The sequence below is a fragment of the Mastomys coucha genome, unplaced genomic scaffold, assembly GCF_008632895.1.
Source record: "Mastomys coucha isolate ucsf_1 unplaced genomic scaffold, UCSF_Mcou_1 pScaffold7, whole genome shotgun sequence".
Classification (NCBI taxonomy): Eukaryota; Metazoa; Chordata; class Mammalia; order Rodentia; family Muridae; genus Mastomys; species Mastomys coucha.
Genome location: NW_022196913.1, coordinates 37,006,404 through 37,029,375, shown reverse-complemented (window position 1 = coordinate 37,029,375; position 22,972 = coordinate 37,006,404). Strand labels below are relative to the sequence as shown.

General features: G+C 42.1%; 2 protein-coding genes across 2 annotated transcripts in view; one reads left to right on the top strand and one right to left on the bottom strand.

Moving 5' to 3' along the window:
- Positions 1-1,938: 1,938 nt before the first annotated feature.
- Wrnip1 (WRN helicase interacting protein 1) lies at positions 1,939-22,846 on the bottom strand. The gene is made up of 7 exons (XM_031358083.1): positions 21,748-22,846; positions 19,264-19,455; positions 17,802-18,043; positions 8,289-8,518; positions 4,146-4,301; positions 3,444-3,523; positions 1,939-2,663 (listed from the first exon to the last, which is right to left on the bottom strand). Exons 1-7 carry the CDS (start codon positions 22,552-22,554, stop codon positions 2,388-2,390), a joined length of 1,983 nt encoding a protein of 660 aa, XP_031213943.1. The 5' UTR covers positions 22,555-22,846; the 3' UTR covers positions 1,939-2,387.
- Positions 17,984-22,972, top strand: part of Mylk4 (myosin light chain kinase family member 4) — a 103,373-nt gene continuing 98,384 nt past the window's right edge. The window contains exon 1 of the mRNA XM_031358078.1: positions 17,984-18,105. Within this exon, the coding sequence (XP_031213938.1) occupies positions 18,050-18,105 (56 nt within the window). The 5' untranslated portion in view covers positions 17,984-18,049. The remainder of the gene's footprint in view (positions 18,106-22,972) is intronic.

Below are 22,972 nucleotides of genomic sequence, written 5' to 3'. Positions count from 1 at the left end.
CCAAGGAAACAGGTCAGAGGGAATGGAAGTCTCATTTCAAATGGAACCACTTCTAAGTTCCATGACAAGTACATTTCTTAGCTCCAAGTGACTTCATCTCTATATTTAGAGAATGCAAATCAATGAAACATTTAATGAATCCTAGCCAAAAAAAAATCAGTAAAGCCATTTCATATTTTCCTAAGTTTCATCAAAACTATGGTGAAGCAATCTTTAAAATCTTGTGTCTAGCCAGGCAATGGTGGCCTTTAATCCCAGCACTTGGAAGGCAGAGGGAGGTGGATTTCTGAGTTTAAAACCAGCTTGGTCTACAGAGTGAGTTCCAGGACAGCCAGGGCTATACAGAGAAACCCTGTCTTGAAAAACAAAAACAAAACAACAACAACAACAACAAAATCTTGCGTCTATCCCTAGAAAAATGGGTAAATGGCTGGCACAGTGGCAAAGTATTTAATTCCAGCACTTGGAGGGATGGGGATATGAGTTCAAGGCCACCCTGGTCTACAGAGTGAGTTCCATGCCTTGAAATACAAACAGCAGCAACAATAAGAGGGGAGAGGAGGGGAAGGGAGAGGATGGAAGGGGAGGGAAGGGGAGGGGAAGGGAGGGGAGGGGAGGAGAGGAGAGGGGAAGGAAATGGGTAAACAAGGAAGCTGGTGGCACAAGATGGCGAGGGTCAGAAATGATAAAGTCCAATGAGGACTGCTTATTCTCTGAGTCAAGAACCTGCTTGTTCTCTGAGGAAGCTGTCTTGGGGTCATTCACAACACCAGAGACAATCTCTTCCTACTCGAGGACACAGCTGGACATCTTAACTGTAAAACTCTAAGTAGAGCCAACAGTTTGGGTCACACTTGGTTACCAGATCAGAGGTCACACCTGTTTCTCTTCTTGTCACTCAACGCTCGAGGCACTGAACCTTTACCTGCAGGCAGACAACAGACTTTCTATATATACCAAAAACAGAAGACTCTATAAGCTTGTAGTATTTACAAACCAAAGATACCAGTTCAGAAATGTCCTCAGATTTCTAAATACCAAGCTGGGAAAGCAGAAGAAAATGAACAAATAATTCCTTATCTACAATGTATTCCCAGCCAAACTATCAGACAAGCCTAAAGGTAAACCACAAGCATCAGTGTAGTCCTTACGGGTCTAGAGTGGCTCTTCTCAGCATCCTTCAGTGACAACTCTACTGAAGGAAGTATGCCGCCTGACCAAGGATGAAAAGCCTCTATAGTATGCTGCCTTTCTGGGCTGATGAAACGAGATGTCCCAGCAGTAGGACAGTACGTGCAGAAAACAGGTATTCTCATCAGGAAAGCAGAGGCACTCCCAGGACAACAGCTGGCATCAACTCTGGACTGCCTAAGGAATCTCTAAGAGAGATCACATTAAAGGAGTAAGAAGTGACCCATTAACTCCGGTGGAAATGTGCACAGACTGGCGCTTGAAATTCATTTGAGAAGAATTCGCATCTGGTTCAAAGGCAGCAAGGCAAGTGATAGTGGCATAATATCAGGAAACAAAAAAAGTAAAGCAAGAAACTGGATTTAGAAACTGAGCTACATATGAATAAGGTCTACTGGGCTTGGGGTGGAATGTGCTAGGAATGTTCAAGTCTCTCACAGGCCACAAAAAACTACACAGGTGTAGTCCTTTAAAAAATAATATGAGCTGGGAATAGTGGCATGTTCCTGTATAATCCCAGCACCTAAGGGATGAATGGAAAGGACCACAAGTTCAAGGGCAGTCTGAGCTACACAGTGAGATCCTCCAATGGGGGTGGGGGGAACTAATCTTCAGAAAAATCCCCTACCTTTCCATTCTTCTTGCCTACGGTGTTTGCTCATTCTCTGTATCCAGTTCCTGAAAAGTAATGGTGGCAGACACTGGTGCTACCATACCAAAACGGAGGAACACTAAAGAACTGAGGAGTACTTTGAAATAGTTTTATTGGCTCATAAGACCTTTGCATATAAAAAAAATACCCAAATCACTATGCAGTATTAAATCACAATTACATTTTCTTGTACCAATTGTAACTACCCAGAATATACATTTTTTAAAAGAAAAAAAGCCTACTGAACAGAATTTTGAAATGACATTATGACTTAAATACTATGACAAAATAGATAATTCCTTATAACATTAATTAATTGCACAAAGCTGCCAGGTATTTTCATAAGCATAATCATTGCACAGGGTGCAAATGAACACAATTTCAATGGTACACATTTAGCTGAAGTAACCACCTCCATCTATGGAACCCTTAACTTCTGGCACGAAATGTTGGTCTATTTTAACTTTCCCCAGGCAACCAACTCCAAGATCCAGTGACTTTTGGCCTTCCTCAAGATACAAGCATCCTACTCAAGGCCGGAGAGTCAACACCGCCTCTGCTTGAAGAAATCGACTCCTCTCAGTTCCTCAGGCAGGTAGTCCTGGTCCACAGGCTCACTGTACATGGGGTTGTACTTGTAACCTTTGCCATAGCCCAAATCCTTCATCAGCCTGGTGGGCGCATTCCTCAGGTGCAGGGGTACAGGAGGCAGGGGCCCCTGGTGATTCCGCAGACAGGCTTTTACATTGTTATAGGCACTGTACACCTCAATGGACTTTGGGGCTCTGGCAAAATAGACCACACACTGGGCCAGAAGCACCTAGGACACAGAAGGGCACATGTCACCAGGAAGATGACAGTTTCTACTTGGCAGAGTACTTTATGTTAACTCTCAGATGATTCCCATGCTTGCTTGTTTTTTAATAATTTTTATAGTCCCCTTTTCACTTAGCCTTGACAATTAGTAACAACGGAGTCTTACGAGGTGAGAGGGGAGCTAGATCAGTAGTTCTCATTTAACCTATGAACTTCTCACTAAATCAATTTTTTCTTAAGCCCTGGTTCATAAAGCAGATAACTAGGAAGCTGTCCAGCACGGAGGTGAGCCTACCGCTTCCTGTTCCCAGAAAGCTTAGACACTTCTGAGCCTCAAGACTCCTAAGGACAGTGTGAAATCAATCTTGTTTCTGGTGACAGTCCTATAATTTCAGTCACTTGAGGCCGATGCAGGAAGTTCTCAGTTCAAAGCCTGCCTGAGCTAGAGAATGTGTTAAGGACTATTTTTGAACAAACTATAAGACCCTGTTTAAAAAGTTAAAAAAGGGCTGTGGATAGTATTGTGACAGAGAGCTTAACTAGCACATTCGAGCTTTGGGTTCAAGCCCCAATATTATAAAGCCAAAACCAAACCACAACCTGATGAGACAGGGAAGTCCTCATCTCTCTAGTAGACTAAGATTCTATATAACAAAGTTCAAAAGCTAAGCAGCTTGTTCAGTGGACCTAATACAACCATGATGAAGGCAAGACTTATATTCAAATCCACAAAAGACAGGCACAGAACAAAGAAGATTTGCAAATAACTGAGCTGGTATCTTACCTCACACTCGGGCATGCCTATAAAGTGACAGCCTTGGTAGGCAGCAACTGCTTGTGCTAACGCTGATGGATCTGCCAGACCTATCATACAGCAAGAGACAAAGCAAAGTTTAAGTCACAGGATACCCTTGTTCCGACCTGTCAGTGTGCTGTTGTAACCAGCAACCACTATTTAGGGGTAAAATACTCAACACAATTATACCAATTTATCTCTGATCTCCAATAACATTACAGTTATAATAGTTGTTACTGTTTATTGAGTTACTGTTGGTGTCAAAATGGCCTCTTGTAGAAAAATACATTCCAGTAGGAAAAACATGACAAACAGAAAGTGCAAAGCCATGAAGACATTCATAAGAATGGATGGATGAAAACACAGTATCGACAATAAGAAAAGGAAAGCTTTTCTAATCTTTGTCTTGAATGGTGTCCTTAACCTCCTATTTCTACCTCAAGAACTAAGTAACAAAAACCTTAACATTTGGCTGCAAAGCAAACCAAAAATATCTCTTATATATTGGTATTTTGAATGATCTTGAGATCATCTCCAAAGAAGCAGCAACAGTGGCTCTGTAAATAGACACATGCACATGGAGCAATCAACCACTGAGCTCATGACAAGTCTTTCTTTTCCTACCTGTTTTGCACGACAAGACACTAGAGTAAGCACACCCCCCACCCCCACAAACTCTCCTCCACTCACCAATGTCCTCGCTGGCAAACCTTACCAGCCTCCTGGCCACATAGAGTGGGTCCTCCCCTCCCTCAAGCATCCGGGCCAGCCAATACAGGGAAGCATTCTGGTCAGAGCCACGCATAGCCTTGTGTAGGGCAGAGATGCAGTTGTAGTGCTCTTCTCCTGTATACCAGAACAATAGTCACACGGCTGCCTTGTATGCCTACCCAACATACAAAGCAGCACTAAAGCAGGCCCCAGTTGTGCTGGGGAAGGCAGGCATGACAGCTGCCCTCCAGCCACACTCAGCAGGGTGAAACCTGGATAAGCCACAGAGCTCACTTGGGGCTCTAGGCCTGTTTCATAGCAGTCCTACTCAGAGGAGAAACACCTGATGGCTATACACACTGAGGACACTTAGACACAGAGGCTGGCAAAGGCAAGGGAGGGGACAGGTACTCTTAAGAGTGATCTCTATCACAGTGGGTTGTCAAAGGCAAGAGAGGTGGGAGAGAGATTCTCATGTCCTGGTTCCATCTTCTGCTCACATAGAGTCTATTTGAGTAAAATTGACTGTGCCTGGTCATAGTCATCAGGGTTGAGAGAAAGTGGCAAGGACACCTGAAAAAACCCATTTGTTCCTCAGTGTCATTGCCAGTTGACACCTTGATATCCAAAGCCCATGGTCATTATACCATAGACTGTGGGGACATTTATGAAGCAGGATCTTAGGGTTTTGGCAAATGAACTAATGGCTCTTAGCCTCAAAGCACTGTGGCCCCATCCTCACCATTTGGCCTCAGTCCATCTTTAATCCTAGATTCACAAGCAAACAGATTAGCAAAATATACTTTATAAAAACATTTAATAACAGAATAGTAGCTGAACAGTTATCAAAAATAAGCAGTGCTCTCTACACATGTCCACGCCTTCTGACCATTCTCTCATGTAAGTTTAAGGACATGACAGCTGAGAAGGCAAAGTCCTCTAGTCCTAAGTCCTTCCAGAGAAGCACCTGCTCTGTACACATCATGAGCTACTTCAACAATGCGACAGTGTTCTGGTGGGCAGAGCTCTCTGGCTCCAGGAACAAATCCTAACAGCTGCTAAAACAACATTTGGTCTTCAAATAGAGTGACGAGAAACTGGTCTACCAAAGGGTAAGTATCTAACAGGCTGATTGTAGAGCCTCCAAATTTCAATTCCCAAGGAAATTCAGGCCAGGTCAATGACATGAATCTAGTTACTAAACTTTATGAATAAGCAGTGTCCCATGCCTGGGGCTTCTCTAGTAAAGTGAGCCATGGACCATGGCTGGAAGTGTCCTGGGTGATCTACATGGCTTTGGCCCCTGTTTTGCCTCTTTGGTTTGGGCACTCTGAACCCTGATCTCTCAACAGAGCAGGGCCTATGGTTGGGGAGGGATAGGCAACCACCTCTAGTCCTTCATACCTGTTAACCATATACTCTCTAACACAGTATACTCTCTATACTCTCAACTCACTTTTACTGACTTAACACAAGAGGTAATTCAACTGCACAATACAGTGAACTATATCATAGGCTCTAGCCAGAGGTAGTTTGGACCTGAACCTCAAACTCACTAGCAATGCAGACTTTAGCAAGTTCTCCATGCCTTGGGATTCTCACTAAGTAAAATATGGCTGTTTTAAACACACAGGCCTTGTATAGAGCAAACAGTACAGAAGAACTAAACCTGTTAGTGTTAATTACTAGCCTACAGAAATAATACATTTACTTTTGCTTTTATCATATGCAGCTTGAGAACTGGAGAGGTCATATTATTAACCTAAAAGCATGAGGTCAATGCAGAGCAGACCATTTGTTCTCATTCAGAAATACCTTCACTCTGGTGTATAAACATCTGAACCTCTTACTGGATCCTACTAGGGAACAACTGTGTAATTTCTGATATTAAAAAAAATTAATAATAACAAAGCCTCTAATGATTGTTTTTAGTTTTTGTCAAATCATCGTTATAAAAAAACTCCAAGAGTCTAAGCTAACACATTTTCAGGTTCTATGATTCTTGTTTCTGGAGCAACCTGTAAAAGTACATTTCTTGAGAATGTGAATTATATTTATGTGTGTCTGATGATCCCCTGTAGAACAGAAATGCTGGTGTGAATAGGCAGTGTAAGCACATTACTATGGGGGCATGACATATGGGTCCTCACAGCTATGCTACCAAGCCAAGTAGCTTCTACTGCCTTCAGCTCCTCCTGGAACAGCAAAGGAAGAAAGTGTCCCTCATATACAGTTCCCTAGGGCTGAACAACTCCAAGTGTCTCTTCTCAGTAACATGGTCTAGGTAGAGTGACTTAGTGACTCCAGGAGGTAGGAATGGGGGTATATGCAGGCAGTGAGGCAGCATATCTTCTTGGGAAGTAGATAAAGGTGAATTTTTTTTTCCCATTCCCTTCTCCCTCTTGCTCTGGGCCATAGGTTTTTTTTATTTGTTTCTCATTACAGATGGTTGTGAGCCACCATGTGGTCACTGGGATTTGAACTGATGACCTCCAGAAGAGCAGTCAGTGCTCTTAACTGCTGAGCCATCTCACCAGCTCCAGATAAAGGTGAATTTTAGGATCAGTTTTAGCACATGCTTTGTGAACTGAGATGAGTTTTAAATAAAGTAGGGATAATATTAATAAGCTACCTTCTAAGGTTGTTTGGAAAATCTAAAGAAAACGCACTCAAAAGGTCACTCATTAATGTCCTATGGATTGTGACTAGTGACCTGATAAATATGAAAGATGGTCTAGTCAAAGGCAAAGGTCTTCTGGGATGCTCACAAGGGGAGGTGAAGACTACTGCTACTGGACCTCCAGAAAAAGAAAAAGGTGGGCAAGAAGCTACTCACTTCTGAAAAATGTTCAGTTTGCCCTTATCTCGTGTTAGTATTAGGCTAAAAGCAAAGTAGGCTGCTATGCCTAGATGTTTTACTTCCCAGGATTTTTTCTTTTTTTTTTTTGTTTTTTTGTTTTTAGAGACAGGGTTTCTCTGTGTAGCCCTGGCTGGCCTTGAACTCAGAAATCCTCTTGCCTCTGCCTCCCAAGTGTTAGGATTAAAGGCGTGCACCACCACTGCGGCAGAATTTTCAAGAAGATATTCAAGAGAGAGCACGCAAAAAGGTTGCTGGCTGGGCCACACACTCAGCACAGCACAGATAGGACAGGGGTGACCAATGTGTCCTCAGCACTATTTACATCACACAGTATTATCAGCTAGGGATGCTTTGGTCACTCAGGATGTATGGCCAAGCCAGCTCATGCCAGAAAAGCAGTGATTAGGACCAAGGTCATGCTACAGCCCCACCCCCCAATTCTCTATCCTGTAAGGAGAATTCTCATCATTAAGAAATACCAGAATGAAGGCACAGTCAATGTGAGACCTGGCAGGTTCAATTACCAGCTTCTTTTTCTGGCAGGACTTTTAAAGGCATGGAAATTTTACTCCATAGTTATGCAATATGATACTAGTCAGTCATACAAATGTTCTAGAATAGAGTTCAGCTTAATCTACAATAAGCCATCTTCATCTCTACCTTTCATAAGAAGTTACAAATATGCTGTGCTTATGATACTTAATATTACCAGCTCACAGATTTAATAAGAGCTGGGATATCTGCCATCTATAAACATGTTTCTATGCAAACACCTAGCACATACTGCAAAATTAAAAATTTCAAAGCTACTATAAAATCAAACTATCAAAATCCTTGTAAACTCATCTTTAAGACTAAAAATGGAGAATTTTAACTCTCAAATAAACCAGTAATTCTTTTCTGCCTTATGGACTTTGTAAGTAATCACAAGGATCACTGTCAACCGAATTCATGGCCTTTCAAACTGCCATGTTCTCCCAGGTGCTATCAGATAACCAGGAGAAGTCTGTATCTAACTACCTTATGAGATGAAGGGGAAGCCTCCTATTTGATTCATATCGAGACAGCTTGTTTTATGCCTGTCTTCAGAAAGCTTACCCTGTGTAGGAGGCTTACTTCCATTATAATATGCAGATCAAATTGAGCATCTGAAGCAAGCTTTAGACCCAGCTGAAGGGCAAAGGGTGGAAAGAGCTGTGGGCACATTTGTCCCTGCACTTCTACTTTTCCCATAGAAAATGTCTAGTAGTTCAATTCCTCACCTGCACGGTCATATAAAATGTGGGACCGCTGCAGGCCTTCTTTTACATCATTCTCAGTGATCAGAACTCGACTAGGAGAATAGGTTTGACTGCTCTTCTTACAGAACATCTTTCTAGAGCTTAACCTGGCCAGCACTGCCAGTTGTAGTCCATTCAAGCCAGTCCGGGCATCCCCATCACTGAGGTAAGCCAAAGTGTCCACTGCTTTATCTTCTATGAAGACAGAGGGCCTGCAATAGAAACCAGTGTTCATTACCAACACATTCAAGGCTCAAATTCTCACTTGCAGCACATCTTAATTTAACTTTAACTTCAGTAAAGCATTCTGGTTCAAAGGTTCTAATATTTATTCTGAATTCATATTGTTAACATAGATAATTAAGCATTGTTTAGACTAAGAATTGGCCAAGTTTCCTAAGTCCTAAGGGTATGTCATTACACTTTACCCGACATGAGCTATAGGGTATCTCACTCTATCTTACAAGCTGAGGCTGTCACAGTCTATCTATGAACCACAGAGGACCTCACTATACAAGTTAATCTATACAGGCTTGTACAAAGCAAGACATCAAATGCTATAAAAAGTCACTGTTGACATGTGGGCTGTCTGCTTGTAGCCTATAGGATCATGAAAACTACTAGACATTGCTAGTACTTCACCATAGTGTATAGAAGGTCTATGTCAACGGTAATCCAAATCTGATGACACAGGAATATTTGGATCACCTTCCACATGGGGTAAAGACAGCATCACATTTCTTTAATCAGAAAGCCCAAATCCCTCATCTTACAAACAAACAAGAATCTCAATTACTCTGGCACAGCAGACCAAGGAAAAATAGGTCTTTGGAATTTTGGCCATGGCATTCTTGGATGGCAGAATGCCACTTTCTGCAGGTATTAATCATATAAAATCCTCCCAGTATAATGAGGAGCATCTGGTACTCTTCATTATCCTGGAAACTGATTAGAGAACTCTCTCAGAATTTGAGTAAGTCACTTAACCTTTTAGGACTAAAGTTCACAATAACACTTATTCATTTACATATTTTTATGGTTTTTGTTTTTGTTGTTTGTTGGTTGGTTTTTTGATGCACAGACTCTCTATGCAGACCAATGAATGCAGCCTTAAATTAGCAATCTTCCCACCTGATTCCCAGCAGTGGGAATTCTGTCATACTACCTAGATACAATCACTTCTAAGTTCAGACCTTCATAAAGAAGGTCAAACTATGATTACCTTTAAAGCCTGATTTAATAAAATTCCTCTTCCCAACCTAGTTAGCCATCTAACACATTATTATTTAGGATATTTTTGATTGAGTGGCTAGTTGTATTTTTTGGAGGAAAAATATATATTTTTAAATGTATAGTTCATGCATGTCATTCCCAGTCTTCGGTTAAAATTATTTATGGTAACAATGAGTCCTGGCCACAGATGTCCAAATCAGCTACCTGGAAAAAAACAGTGTACAGTGAAGTGGGCTGGGCTAAGGAAGGGTCTGAAGGGGAAAGGGTTCAGGTTGTCTGCTGGAGTTAACATACTGTTTGTTGTTTCCTACCCATCCACAAAAAGGAATGTCTAATTTAAAAACAGCCTTGGAAGAGGGAGATGGGAGAACTAGAAACAACAATAAACCCACCAAATTTTATTTGAAAAAAAAAAGGCCTTAATGAAATTTTGTATAGTAATAATTTTTAAAAATGACTTTTTTTTTTTTACCAAGTTGTCCTAGATTTCTAGTTATTCATTATGTGTCCTAGGGTTTCTATTGCTGTGATTAAACCCCATGATCAAAAGCAGGAGGAAAGGGTTTATTTCATCTTACAGTTCTAAGTAACAGTCCATCACTGAGGGAAGTCAGGGCAGCAACTCAAACAAGGCAGGAACTGACACAGCAGCTATGGAGGAAGGGTGTTTACTGGCTTGTTCTTCACGGTTTCCTCAGCCTGCGTTCTTATACACCTGAGGACCAACTGCCCAGGGATACCATTGGCCCCCATGGGCTGGGCCCTCCCACATCTATTATTAATTAAGAAAATACAGACTTGCCTAGAGGCAATGTGGATGCAGGCATTATCTCCATTGACGTTCTCGCTTCCCAAATGAGTCCAGTGTGTAAGTTGACAAAATGCAAGGACACTATAGCTCTCATCATGTAACTTTCTAGCACTGCTTTCTTCGCACACTCTTGAGGACCACCTGAGCCCCACAGCTCTGGTGAATGGCCTTTTTTCTTTCTAACAGCAGTTCCAACCAGCAGACATTTCACCAGAAGATTCACCACACATCTAGACTACACCATTAGCATTCTGTAGAGCCTAGGAAACATTTACCAACTAGAGATGGGATTTTCTGGAAGATGAATTAAAAGAAAATCAAAAGACACATACTAAACAAAATGTGCAGAGAAAGGAACAGAACCAGAGAGGTATCTGAGCGGGAAGAGCATGCCAGGGAGGAAGGAGATGGAAGAAACAAAACTGCCTGAATACCTCCAGTTTGCCTTGGAACTAATAAAACAACATCTTCTGTCTCCTAGGTAAGCCTCCTTGAAACCCAAAAAGTGTGAGCCCTAAACCATGAGGTGTCTGTGAACCAGCACCCTCATCTTAGAGTCCCCAATAAACACTGAGTGTGGTATTTGAGAATGTCATTTTTTTAAAATTATTTTTATTATCCTACAAAGACAGCGTAAAAGGCAGAGGTGGGAGGTCTATCCTTCTGTGGTAGTTCCAATGCCTGGTAGATAACAGGCATTCAAAATCTGTGTTAATGAGTGGGTTAATTTGGCTTTCTTACCATCTCATGGAGAGAGACTCTTTTCTTAACAAATAAAATAAAACATTAGAAAACAAAATTCCTATTTTTATCAATCAGAAATAACATCTACATTGTCATTTGTTAATTTTCCTTTATGATTCAACCAACCATTAAGAGTGTAGCTAATTTTTAAAACCCTTTTGGAATCATACTGTATAGTTTTATGTTCTCCAAATAGCTGCTCAGACCTCATTTCTAAAGCACATACATGTTATATTGAACCTACAAAAAAAAATTAAAAGATAGAAGCACACAGTGCTGGTCTTTAAAATTAGCACTGTGGTATATATCCCTTCCATGAGTGTGTGCTTCAAAGATTTATAAACACTGTGACTAGAGCTTCAAGAGTGGACATGAAGTTTATCCTCTTGGGAAAATTAAGCTGCCCCCTTAAACATTAAACTCTGACCACTGTGTGTGTGTCTGAGTCTGTGTGTGTGTGTGTGTGTGTGTACACGAGTGTGTGTACTGAGCATGTGGAGGTCTGAGGCTGATGCTCAGTATATTCCTCAATTGCTGTCTATATTGAACCCAAAGCTTGCCTATGGAGCTAATCCAGCTAGCTGTCATTGCAGGTTCTAATACAGAGGTCTTCTACTGTTCCAGTTTGCAGTCACAGAGCTACCACTCCTTCTTCCCTTTATATATAACTCATACTTGCAACTTTACCCTGTCGGAGTATTTTAAAAACAGAATAAATCTGTCAGCAACTCTGTCCAAATAGTAAGAGGGGCTGTGCTGGTGGCACTCAGTGGGCATAAGCAAAGCATGAATGACAATCCCCACTCCAGAATACCAGGCAGGAATTTCCAAGGTTCCACCCACCACTCAGTTATGTCCCGAACTCCTGCTTTTATAAGCTGTGACAAGTAATTACATGAGGTGCATTAAAATACTCTGGGAGCAGTGAAGATAGCTCAGCAGGTAAAGGTAGACAATGTGCAAGCCTGGAGACCTGAGATCAATTCTGAGAACCTACATAAAGAAAGAACCAACTTCACAAATTTGTTGTCTGACCTCCCATGCATGATGCACATGTACTCACTCGTTCACACACATCTCTCTCTTTCTCTCTCTCTCTCTCTCTCTCTCCCTCCCTTCCTCCCTCTCTCTCCTTCCCTCCCTCCCTCCCTCCCTCCCTCTCTCTCTTTCTCTCTCTCTCTCTCTCTCTCTCTCTCTCTCTCTCTCTCTCTCTCTCTCTCTCTCTCTCTCTCTCTCTCTCTCTCTCTCTCTCTCTCTCTCACACACACACACACACACACACAAAATAATAAAAAATTAGGGTTAGAAAGAAGACTCAGTGAGTAAGAGCATGCAGAAGACCCAAGTTGAGTTCCTAGAACCAACATGGTATGGCTCTAAGGGCTCCAACAGATGGTTCTAACTGACCTGTTCTAGCACCCACATACCCACACACTGCACAAGCCCACACAGTGACACATTAATACTATTAATAATAACCAAAAAAACCTTTAAAAATACTAAAATTTAAAAATAAAATGTCTTATAATTGAATGAGGGGAGGAAATAATTCATACTAAGAATAATAAAGCCGGGTGGTGGTGGTGCACGCCTTTAATCCCAGCACTTGAGAGGCAGAGACAGGCGGATTTCTGAGTTCAAGGTCAGCCTGGTCTACAGAGTGAGTTGCAGGACAGCCAGGGATATACAGAAAAACCCTGTCTTGAAAAACAAACAAAACAAAACAAAAGAATGATAAAATAGCCAGTGAGATGGCTCTGTGAGCTAAGCCAAACTATCTGAGTTTAATCCCTGGAACCCACATAGAAGGAGAGAACTGATTCTCAAAAGTCTGTCCTTCCTACACACACACACACACACACACACACACACACACACACACACACACACACACGCACAAGAGGGGCGGGGGGGAGCGTTTTAATTTAGAAAGAAACTTCAAAAGTTAAAAAAAAATTAATTGGGAGTAAAATATACTTTGGGACTAGACTAATCAAAATTTCATAGTATCCTGCAATAAAATAATAAATAGCAAGTTACACTGTGATGAGGTCATAAACAGGGGCTGGTAGGATGCATTTGCTGCTGAGCCTGAATTTGATTCCCAGAACTCACATGGTAAAAGGAGTGAACCAATTAATGTAAGTTGTCCTCTGACCTCCACATGCATTACACGGCATGCATGCACCAAAACACACATGCAAAATAAATGAAAAACAAAATAAAGAAGTAATATGGCCAGGTGTGGTAGCCCATGAATTTAAACCCAGGAGGCAGAGGCAGGTAGTCTTGAGTTCCAAGCCAGCCTTGTCTACAAAGTAAGTACTAGGACAGCCTGGGTAACACAGTGAGACCTTTCTTTAAAAAACAAACAACAAATAAAAACAAAGATATAAAAGCTTCTGTAATAAGGAAAAATTGTCTAAAACAAATGCATTTGAAAATGTATTTTTGGTTAACAAGATACAGAGGTAAAAGATTTAGGACCGAGCTTCTCCAAATGGAGAAAAAACTTTGATCTTAGCAGAACACAGGAAACTCCCTTGTCTCTTCTGGACTCTTTTACACATTAGTTTTCGGGTTTTAGTTGACACATGATACTGGGAAGTAAAATTACTTGTCATTTCATAGGAGAACCAAAGAAGCCACCCTGGCTCACTGAATAAAAAGATGCCAGACCTGGAATGAACAATCTGTAAAAGTGCACTTTGGTGACACATGTCCAGTTACTCAGCTATCTAACTGGACTCTAGACATCTGGTTTGAACTATACACCCTAGAATGACCTTGAATTTTATGTCATCTTTCCTCTACTCCTGAGTGCTGGAATATAGGCATATGTAACTATGCCCAGATTTTTCAGGGCTGGGAGTCAAACCCAGGACTTCATGCATGCTAGAAAAGCACTCTACCTACTGAGTTACATCCCCAGTCCCAAGACAATAAAGACTTTTAATATTTTTCTATTGTCATTCATCAGTATGTTTTAATTACTGTGTATCCTTTGCATTGTTTTAAACAAACAACTACATTCATCTCATTATTAAGCAAATAAGTTTCATCTCTAGTGAAAAAATTACATGTATACTAAGTAATTGTTTTAAAATAATTTTAGCCAGGCAGGGATGGTGAGTACCTTTAATCCCAGGACTTGGGAGGCAGAGGCAGGTGGATCTTTAAATTTGAGACCAGCCTGATCTACAGAGTGATTTCCAGGACAGCTAGGGCTACACAAAGAAATTCTGTCTTGAAAAATAAAAACATAAGCCAGGCAGTGGTGGCGCACACCTTTAATCCCAGCACTTGGGCGGCAGAGGCAGGTGGATTTCTGAGTTCGAGGCCAGCCTGGTCTACAGAGTTACAGAGTGAGTTCCAGGACAGCCAGAGCTATACAGAGAAACCCTGTCTCGAAAATACCAAAAAAAAAAAAAAAAAGAAAAAAGAAAAGAAAAGAAAAAGAAAAACATAAACAACATCATCATCAGCACCATCATTATCATCATAACTTTATGAATCATCACCCATCAAAGTTTAACTTTTATACTTCTCTTATATACTTGGGGTCATACAAGTTCTTGGAAGAAAAGGGTCTCTAGTATACCAAGTTTAAGGAGCTCTCTTGTACAGATGACCATGGCAGAGTACTACAAGCTCTGCTCATCTGACTTTTATTGCACTACATACTTTCTACAGGCACAGAAATGTACTTTTCAACATGCACAACACCCAGCAGCCAATACCTAGCATATGCAGGACTTTTAATGCCTCCGGAATGCTGAGATTAAAGGCCTAAGGAATTTTCTTTTTAAGAGCATGCAGGCTGGGGTGGAGCTAGGTGGAGCTTAGTGGCAGAGCAACTGAAACGACCTGGATATGAATCCCAGCACCAAAACAAGCAAGAAACTGAATATTTTTGTGCTACTGTAATGGAGACAGTGTGTGTGAGAACTCGGATTTGCAAATACAATCAAGTGACGTAAGCATCACTTGGAGTAGTCCCAGATGCCATGCCTGCCACCTCATGCACAGCCTTCAACAGTCTAGAATTTCTCTGTGCATGTTCTAGTTTCTACCTAGAGCACCAAAATATAACATGTCAACACGAATGCACACTCAGTATTCCCAGAGAGGAATCAATGACTGGGATCTGAGTCTTTTCTTCTAGCTAGATCAGTGTAACCAACCTGATTGATGTATGTAAAAATTAACTCACAGTTGATGCCAATAAATAGTGATTTAAAAGTAATATTTTATCCACAAAAACTGAAAGTCAAAAACTTATTCTTGGCAGCTATTTCTGTCAGGAAGTCACCTAGAGTGTGTTTGTTTTTCTGAGATCTATGACATCTCCTAACTTCTTGTCAGTAATGCTAGCCATTCAGTCATCAATTGTGCTAAGGTTAATACTTACTGTGTTTACAGCAGATAAAAAGGGAGACTTTACTAAAGAAAAAGGTTCTCATACCTGGGCAAGTACCTTCTCTGAAGGACAACACTGAAAAATTAAACCATGCCTTTCACATTGAAAGCTAGGATTTATTCATGCCCTAACCAATCACCAAGCACATAAGGTATGATTGACAGGGTGGTGGGGATATAAACAAAGACAACTTCCCATTTTCTTAGAGTACCCAGGAAAGTGGAAGACAGAAAAAGCAAGCAATAATGAAAAGAAGCCATAACTAGGATCAGCTATAAACAAATGACAGAGGAAAGAGTAAGCCATGTTGGATATGGGAGGTCTGCACTGACTGCAGTGCTATTTTAGCAGGTCTGTTATCTGTATGAAATCTTACTTCTTATACTGGATCATCTCATACTTTGTATGCCTACAGATCATCTGGAAATCTCTTAAAGCACAGAAACCGTCCTCATGAAGATGAGCTCCACAATTCTACTGACCTTAGATCAATCATGGCAAAGCAGTGAATAGGAAGCCTGGAAGAACATGGATAACTCAAACCCGGGAAATGACAGGAAATAAAAATGACCCTGAATATGCAGAACATAAACTTACAGACACATTACAACTAGCATACAGGATAAAAATAGTTGACTAAAGCTTAGGCAATTTTCTTCTTTGCTTTTCTCTTTTCAATTTGCTTTTACCACATGCTGACATGAGTCTACAGCTGACCCATGGATTCTCTACAGCCTAAAATTCTATCAATCTATGATAGAAAAAAATGATTTTTAAAATGTATTTTTACTCAACATGTACAGATATTTTCTCCTTATCCCTAGTCCCTAAACAATAGAGAGTAACAGCTATTTGTATAGCATTTGTATCATATTAGGCATTATATTTTAGGGAGGGTGGAAGCACAGCTCGCTAATAAAACATTTGTCATGAACAAGGTATTGAGTTGACAGCAAAAAAAGATTTAAAAAACAATCTAATCAGAATTTGAAGTATATGGGAGAATGTGTATAAATTTAATGCAAACACTGCATCTTTTCATATAAAGAGTACATAGGTACCCACATATTTACTGAGGGGTCCTTGAACTAACCCTCTAAAGAGACAGAGAAAAGACTATAGTAATACAATGACCTGAGCCCCAGAGCACAAGGGCTCCTGATACAACAATGGTCAGATAACAGCAGGTCCCAAACTTTTTTCTGGCCACACTCCTAATGACCATCCCATAACTGTACTCTACAATGAAGCAACCTCATGCTCCCAAAGATCCTTGGCCAAATATTTCAAGGCTTTTTTTTTTTATGAGGCATGGTGGTAGAACTCTTCCTAAATGTAAGACAGAAGCAAATGGGAGAATGCAGACACATAGGGAGAAACTGTTGAAACCTAAAACCAGAGAGTACAACTACTCTCTGTACTTTAATCCTAACTGAAAAGTAGCCCCAGAACTTGGCCTTGGAGCAAGCACAAGCAGCTGTCTGGTCCACAGCATGAGGAGGTGGGCAATGGTTTCTGCTCAGACCACATTATGTTCTACTGCGTTATTTCAGCCAGCACATGAACAAATGACTTCTGAACAACATTTCTAACAATAAAGAAAAACCTCTGACCCATGAAATCAAACGGATTAACCACAAGAAATGCTATGGGTGGTCATGATGCAGAGCTAGTCAACAAAAGGAATGAGACAGTCTCTTCAGTCTGCCATTTTCAGACCATGTCACTTTCAATAACACTTCTTTACTTTTATGGAAATGAGTTTTGGAATATACAAAATGTTTTAAGTAATCGTATGGGTAGAATTATATTAGCTTTTCCTCAATACTTTTTAAAAATTACACTGGGGGGGCAAAAAGAAATCTGAATCTAACACAAATCTCCAAAGATTTGTAAATTAATTCTAGAAGCATATATGTATTTCTTCTATTTAATGAGTGGCTTAAAGTCTTTAAATAAGGCTTCCTATAGTCTTTCTAAACCTTTAAAATAAGTGAGGAAAAAGCATGAAGCATAAAAGCAAATGCCCAGGTTACTACAATAACAAAGCAACATTAAAGCTCAGAGATGCAGACACACCTATCAGCAGCCCCAAGATGCACTTTAAGAAAAGGGAACCTTAGGCAGGATTAAGCACTCTCCTCCTCCTTCATTTTCCTTACAGGCAGACCAATGGCTCTTCTTTGCCTCCACCCTTCCACTGTCTAAGGCCCAGCCCTCTCTGGCCCTCTGCCAAGAGATTCTCAGGGAGGTGTGGGCACCCAGGGGCTGCATACAATCTACTTACTCAGAGCTGCAGTTGCTGCTGTGGCTCAGAGGGTCAGTAGGACGGCTAGAGTCTAGGACATGGATTCCCAGTGAGTTGATCGCTCTCATTAAAATCGTCACCATTGCCTCTACTGGAAGCTTCTCAAGAACAATTACCCGACAGCGGCTCAGAAGGGCGGCATTGACTTGGAAGGAAGGATTCTCAGTGGTTGCACCAATCAGCGTGATCGTCCCACATTCCACGTGAGGAAGGAAAGTGTCCTGATCATGGGAGGAAAAGAGAAGAAAGTGATTCCACTCGGCAGCCACGTGCAGAACCCTACGTAAGTTGCCTATCTACTCATTCATTTTCTAATTTTATCTTTTCAGGATACTCATCATTTTAGACATGTCAATTTCAAGGATATCTTTCTTGGTTAGTATATGTAAAGTATAACTTCTGGATGCCAGTGTCTAACTCTGGTCTCTTGCTGGAAGAATACGGTACTTCTCAAGTACAATTCCAACAGCTTAAATATAAACTACTTCTTTTAGAAAACTAGTAGTCCCTTCTACCCAATGGTGAACTAGTACATAGTGAGTACATATGCAACATCAGCTTTTTACGGAAGATCATTGTTAATATTTCTAAAATATTCTTCTCCTACAAGTATTCAATCATCATGTTACTTTTCTTAAGAAACTGATGAATTTACAACCAGGAGACATTCTCAAAAGGAGAAATGCCAACTGACTGGTCCCATATTTAAGCCGAAATCAGGCAGAACACTAAAGTGTTGTTCTACTAAAAAAGATTCAATTCTGTAGAAAAAAGGTTTATTAGTTTTGGGAAATATGTCTACCGATACTTAAAAAGCTGTAACAATGTAAATCAAAGAAGAAAAAGTATGCCTGAAAATTTTTTTTCTATTTAGGTAATTCAAGAAGTTTTATTTATAAAAACAAACTGTCATTTTCTTTCTAAAGGGCTTAAAATAAACAGAGCACTATCTTACAATTTTTACCTTGACAAGAACTAGAAGGCACAGAAAACAAAAATAATTTTGAACATAAAAATACTGGGGAAAGATAAAACCATGAACCTTGGAGGGCAGGGCAGAGCTAGGATCCAGGGTTTTCATAAGCTAGATAACTGCTTTAGACTCTAGCCTTAAATAATGATCTTTATATTGAGTTCAACTGGTCACAATGTCTTTTTAGATTAAAAGGCTCTAAAAGTTGGAAAATGGATCAAAAGAATCTTTTCTTCTACAGCTCAGAGATACGGCAATTATTTCATTTATCAGAGGGAGAAAGTATTCACTTGTCATCTAAAAATACTTTAAAGAGAGGTTTGAGGATGGATGGCAAGCCTATGTGTCTTGAGGAAAGTTAACATTTGTTGCATTTTTATATTGTTTTATACTTTACAAAGTGATCTTACATTTTATGTATCTTATCTTATATATATAGTATCTAAAAATAGTAAAAAGTTAATATACCTGCTGAGATTTATTGAAGCGATGAATCTCATCAATAAAAAGGATGGTTTTTCTTTTGAAAAAGCTCTTTTCATTCTGAGCTTGCTTTATGACATCTCGTACATCATTTGTCTTGGCATTTGTTGCAGATAATGTCACAAACCTTATGCTGTGCTTCTTGCTGTTGTTGGCTATGATGTGAGCCAAGGTGGTCTAGAAAAAGATAAAGTTTAAAAACCTAATCAGACTGGGCAGTATGCACAGGTACCAATAGCAGTATCATATCTACTTAGCCAAGTACACTGAACATGGAAGAGTGCTGAAGCATGGAATTAAACACAACAAAACCAAACCAAATAAGCATTACAATGAAAATAGGAGGACAGTTAAATCTTAGACCAATTCTGACCATCCTCCACCCTTAACTTCTTTTGATTCTTTTTTGGTGGACTCTTTAAGATCTTATGAATCCCAACAAAGAATAGCAGTCTTGATTTAGCAAAGCCAGGGTGACAGCTGTGACCTCTCACCAAAGAGAAAATTCTTTTTCCTTTGGCCAAGAGTTAATGCTAAAGGCCCCAGGATAAGAGCTGATCCCAGAACCAAGCTTAAATGGGAAGCCAGCAGATTAGCTGAGAAAAGCAAAATGAACAGCTTTCTGAGGGCAATAAGCAGCTAGCATATGAAATGGCTACATGCCACTTCTGAATATCCACTCTAGAAGGAAATTAAAAGGAGCAATTTGATCTTACTAGTACTTAGAAAACAAAGAAAGACTCAAGAAAACCTTTAAAAAAAAAAAAGAATTTGTTTTATGTATATGGGTGTTTTGCCTGTATGAGTATCTACACTATGTGCATGTCTCTTGCCCTGGAAGGTCAGAAGAGAGGATGTCAGATCTCCTGGAGGAGGATACTGGATCCCCTGGAACTGCAGTTACAGGTGCTTATTAGACATCATGTGGGTGCCAGGAATTGAACCTGGGTCCTCTGGCAAAGCAGTCAGTCTGTTGCTCTTTACTACTGAGCTACCTTTCAGGCCCTCAAGAAAACTCTTAATTCAATATCTGGCACCTAACGGGTGCTCAATGAATATGTATGTGCCACTACTAATACTAATATTAGCATCTCAATATTAAAAATGGGAAGAAAGAAAAAGAGAAGGTTGCTTGCCAAATGACAAACTATCCCAGAATAGAAAGGTAGTGCTTTATTTTCTGGAAATTGTACAGTTGAGTGTTACTAGACACTGGTAGCCTAGTAACAAATCCCAGCTTACCTGTCTTTTGGAATTAGGCTCCCTTGTCATATAGGCTTGCAACTATCACCAAGTGCCTCACTGAGCAGCCTTGGCCCAGTAAATCTCTTGTATTCAATCCTCCATGACTCACCACTCATCTCCCTGCAGACCTTTTCAAAGTCTACAAGCATCAATGGCTTGTTTTCATTTTCACATTGTAACACAGATGTCAGAATTACTACTGACCAAACCCCCTCAATGAAGTAACCACCACTAAATCTGGGAGGAGTGGGCAAGATGTTAACAATCAGCATGCTAAGCAATCAGCACGTTATTTTTGGAGATGGAAGTGTAGCTCAGTGATGGGATAGAGTGCAAGGGCCTGGGCTTAAATAAAAAAAATGTTATCTGGGTAAATCTGATTTATGCTTGGCCAGAGAGAACATGAGCACGAGCAGGCACAAAAGGAATGATGTATTCCAGCAAATAAAGAGGTGTGGCTGAGAGGAGCTGCAAAGAAAAACAGGATAAATATCAGGAATGTGCTTGTGAACGAAGCAGTTTGAATCATAAACTGAGAAGAGCTCTTTATATTCCTGGGCCCTTTCTTGACGGTCCATAGGACAGGGCGTCCTATGGACAGGATTGTCACTTCACCACATTTTCTCAAGTTTTCTTCCAGTGACCTGTTCGATAAACACATGGTGTTCTAACCAATCTCCTCTGGCAGTGGATACACCAAACATGACACTAAAGCACTTATGCTTCTCTCAAGCTGCAGGCGATATGAGAAAGTTATGGAAATGCCTGTCGAAAGCAAATCACAGAAGGGAGACTTCTATTAGTACCAAAAACCAGTTAGAATAAACCAACTAATGGGAGAGGGGGTAAAGTATAATAGAAAAAAATATAATTACTTTCCCCCAACAAACGGAGCAGACAAAATGTTTCTTTCCCAATGTTTGCAGTATGCCCTCTGCCTGGAATTCGGTCACTACAAATCAGGCATATGACCACAAAGATAGCTCGAATCTCAGTCCACATTTCTGCATAAACCAAGATATTAGGGCATTTTCCTTGGGAAAACGCCCAACAAGGGGTCTGGGGAATCTAGGGGAAATGACATGCTTGCTTGCTTATTACAAACTCGGCTCACGCATCAGGACCGCGCCATCAGGCCTCCCTTTCCAGAGGAGGGGTCGGGAATTCTGAGGACCGCACCCGGCTCGGAATACCTCCAAGGCCCTGGGCAAGAGCGGCACTCACCTTACCGCAACCTGGCGGGCCCCACAGGATGAGCGAAGGGATCTCGTTGGTCTCCAGTAGCGAGCGGAGCAGAGTCTCCTGCCCTATGGCCCTACTCTGCCCGATGTAGTCCTGCAGCGTGTCGGGACGCATCTTGTCAGCCAGCGGCTTGCCCTCCAGCATCTGTCGGATCTCCTCCGCCGCTAGCGCCCGGGGATGCGCGCGGCCCGCGCTGACTCCGAACGAAGCATCGGCGGCGTCCGCATCCCATTGCCCGGGATCATCCTCACCGTCCACGTCCGCGTCGCCATCGCCGTCCACCCCCGCCTCCTCCTCTTCCTGCGCCTCCGCCTCATCCCAGCTGCGCGGGGATGCACTGCCCGCCGCGGCTGCAGCCGCTGGCCTCTTCCCCAAACCCTTTCTGGCCGGGCTGCTGGAGCGGGCAACCGGGAAGTCCGGGATAAGGCGCGCACCGCTGGGTGTGGGCGGTGCGTCGTAGCTCTCACGGCTCTCGGTCTCGCCGCCGTCGTCGCCCTCCTCACCCTCGCCTTCGCTGCTTTCGGCCGCCGTCGGGGTGGCAGGCTGCTTCAGCGCCGAGCTCTCCGACAGTCGACGTCTCTTGGCGCCGGGTGGCGAGGGCCCCTTGGCCCGCTCCGCAGCGCGGTGAGACCCGGCCGCTGGTTCCGCGTGCCCCGCGGGGTGCAGCAGGAGGCAGCGGTCCAGGTGCGAGTTGATATGCGCGGCGGGCATCATCTGCTGGCACACTGGGCACTGCACCTGGTGCAGCTGCGACAGGAAGGGGTCGTCTTCCGGCCCGCTCACCTCCATGGTGGCAGCTGCCCTCCCTGGCGCCCGTGAAGCTGCACCTGCCCCTGAGAACGCCTATGCCCGCCGCTAGGCCCCGTGCCGCGCGACCCTCGCGCGGGTAGGGAGCAGGACACGCACGGGCCGAGGGAGGGCGCCGCTCATGCCTCACGTCCCGAGCTCCCGCGTCAACTCGCCCTCGGCCCGCAGCTGGCAACGCCACGCGCGTCGTGTCGGGAAGTGTAGTCCAAAGCGGGCAGAAGACTCCGCAACCGCTTGCCCCAATCGCCGCCGGCAATTTCTCACATTGAACTTTGGGAAATGTAGTTCACCGTCCCGACAGGGCCTCCAGCCTTCTTCCGTCCCTGGGAAGGGCCTTTCTGTGGCGCTGCTTGGACAGGCGTGGTGCGCGTGCGCATGCCTGCTCAGGACCGGAAACAGC

Bases quoted from the DNA above. Each gene is read 5' to 3' on its own strand.
- Wrnip1 (XM_031358083.1), bottom strand. From the start codon at position 22,554: ATGGAGGTGAGCGGGCCGGAAGACGACCCCTTCCTGTCGCAGCTGCAC. The intron at 18,044-19,263 runs GTATATTAACTT...TCCCATGATCAG, and splicing joins GCTTCAATAAATCTCAGCAG to GACACTTTCCTTCCTCACGT. The intron at 3,524-4,145 runs GTGAGTGGAGGA...GCTGTATGATAG, and splicing joins GTTTGCCAGCGAGGACATTG to GTCTGGCAGATCCATCAGCG.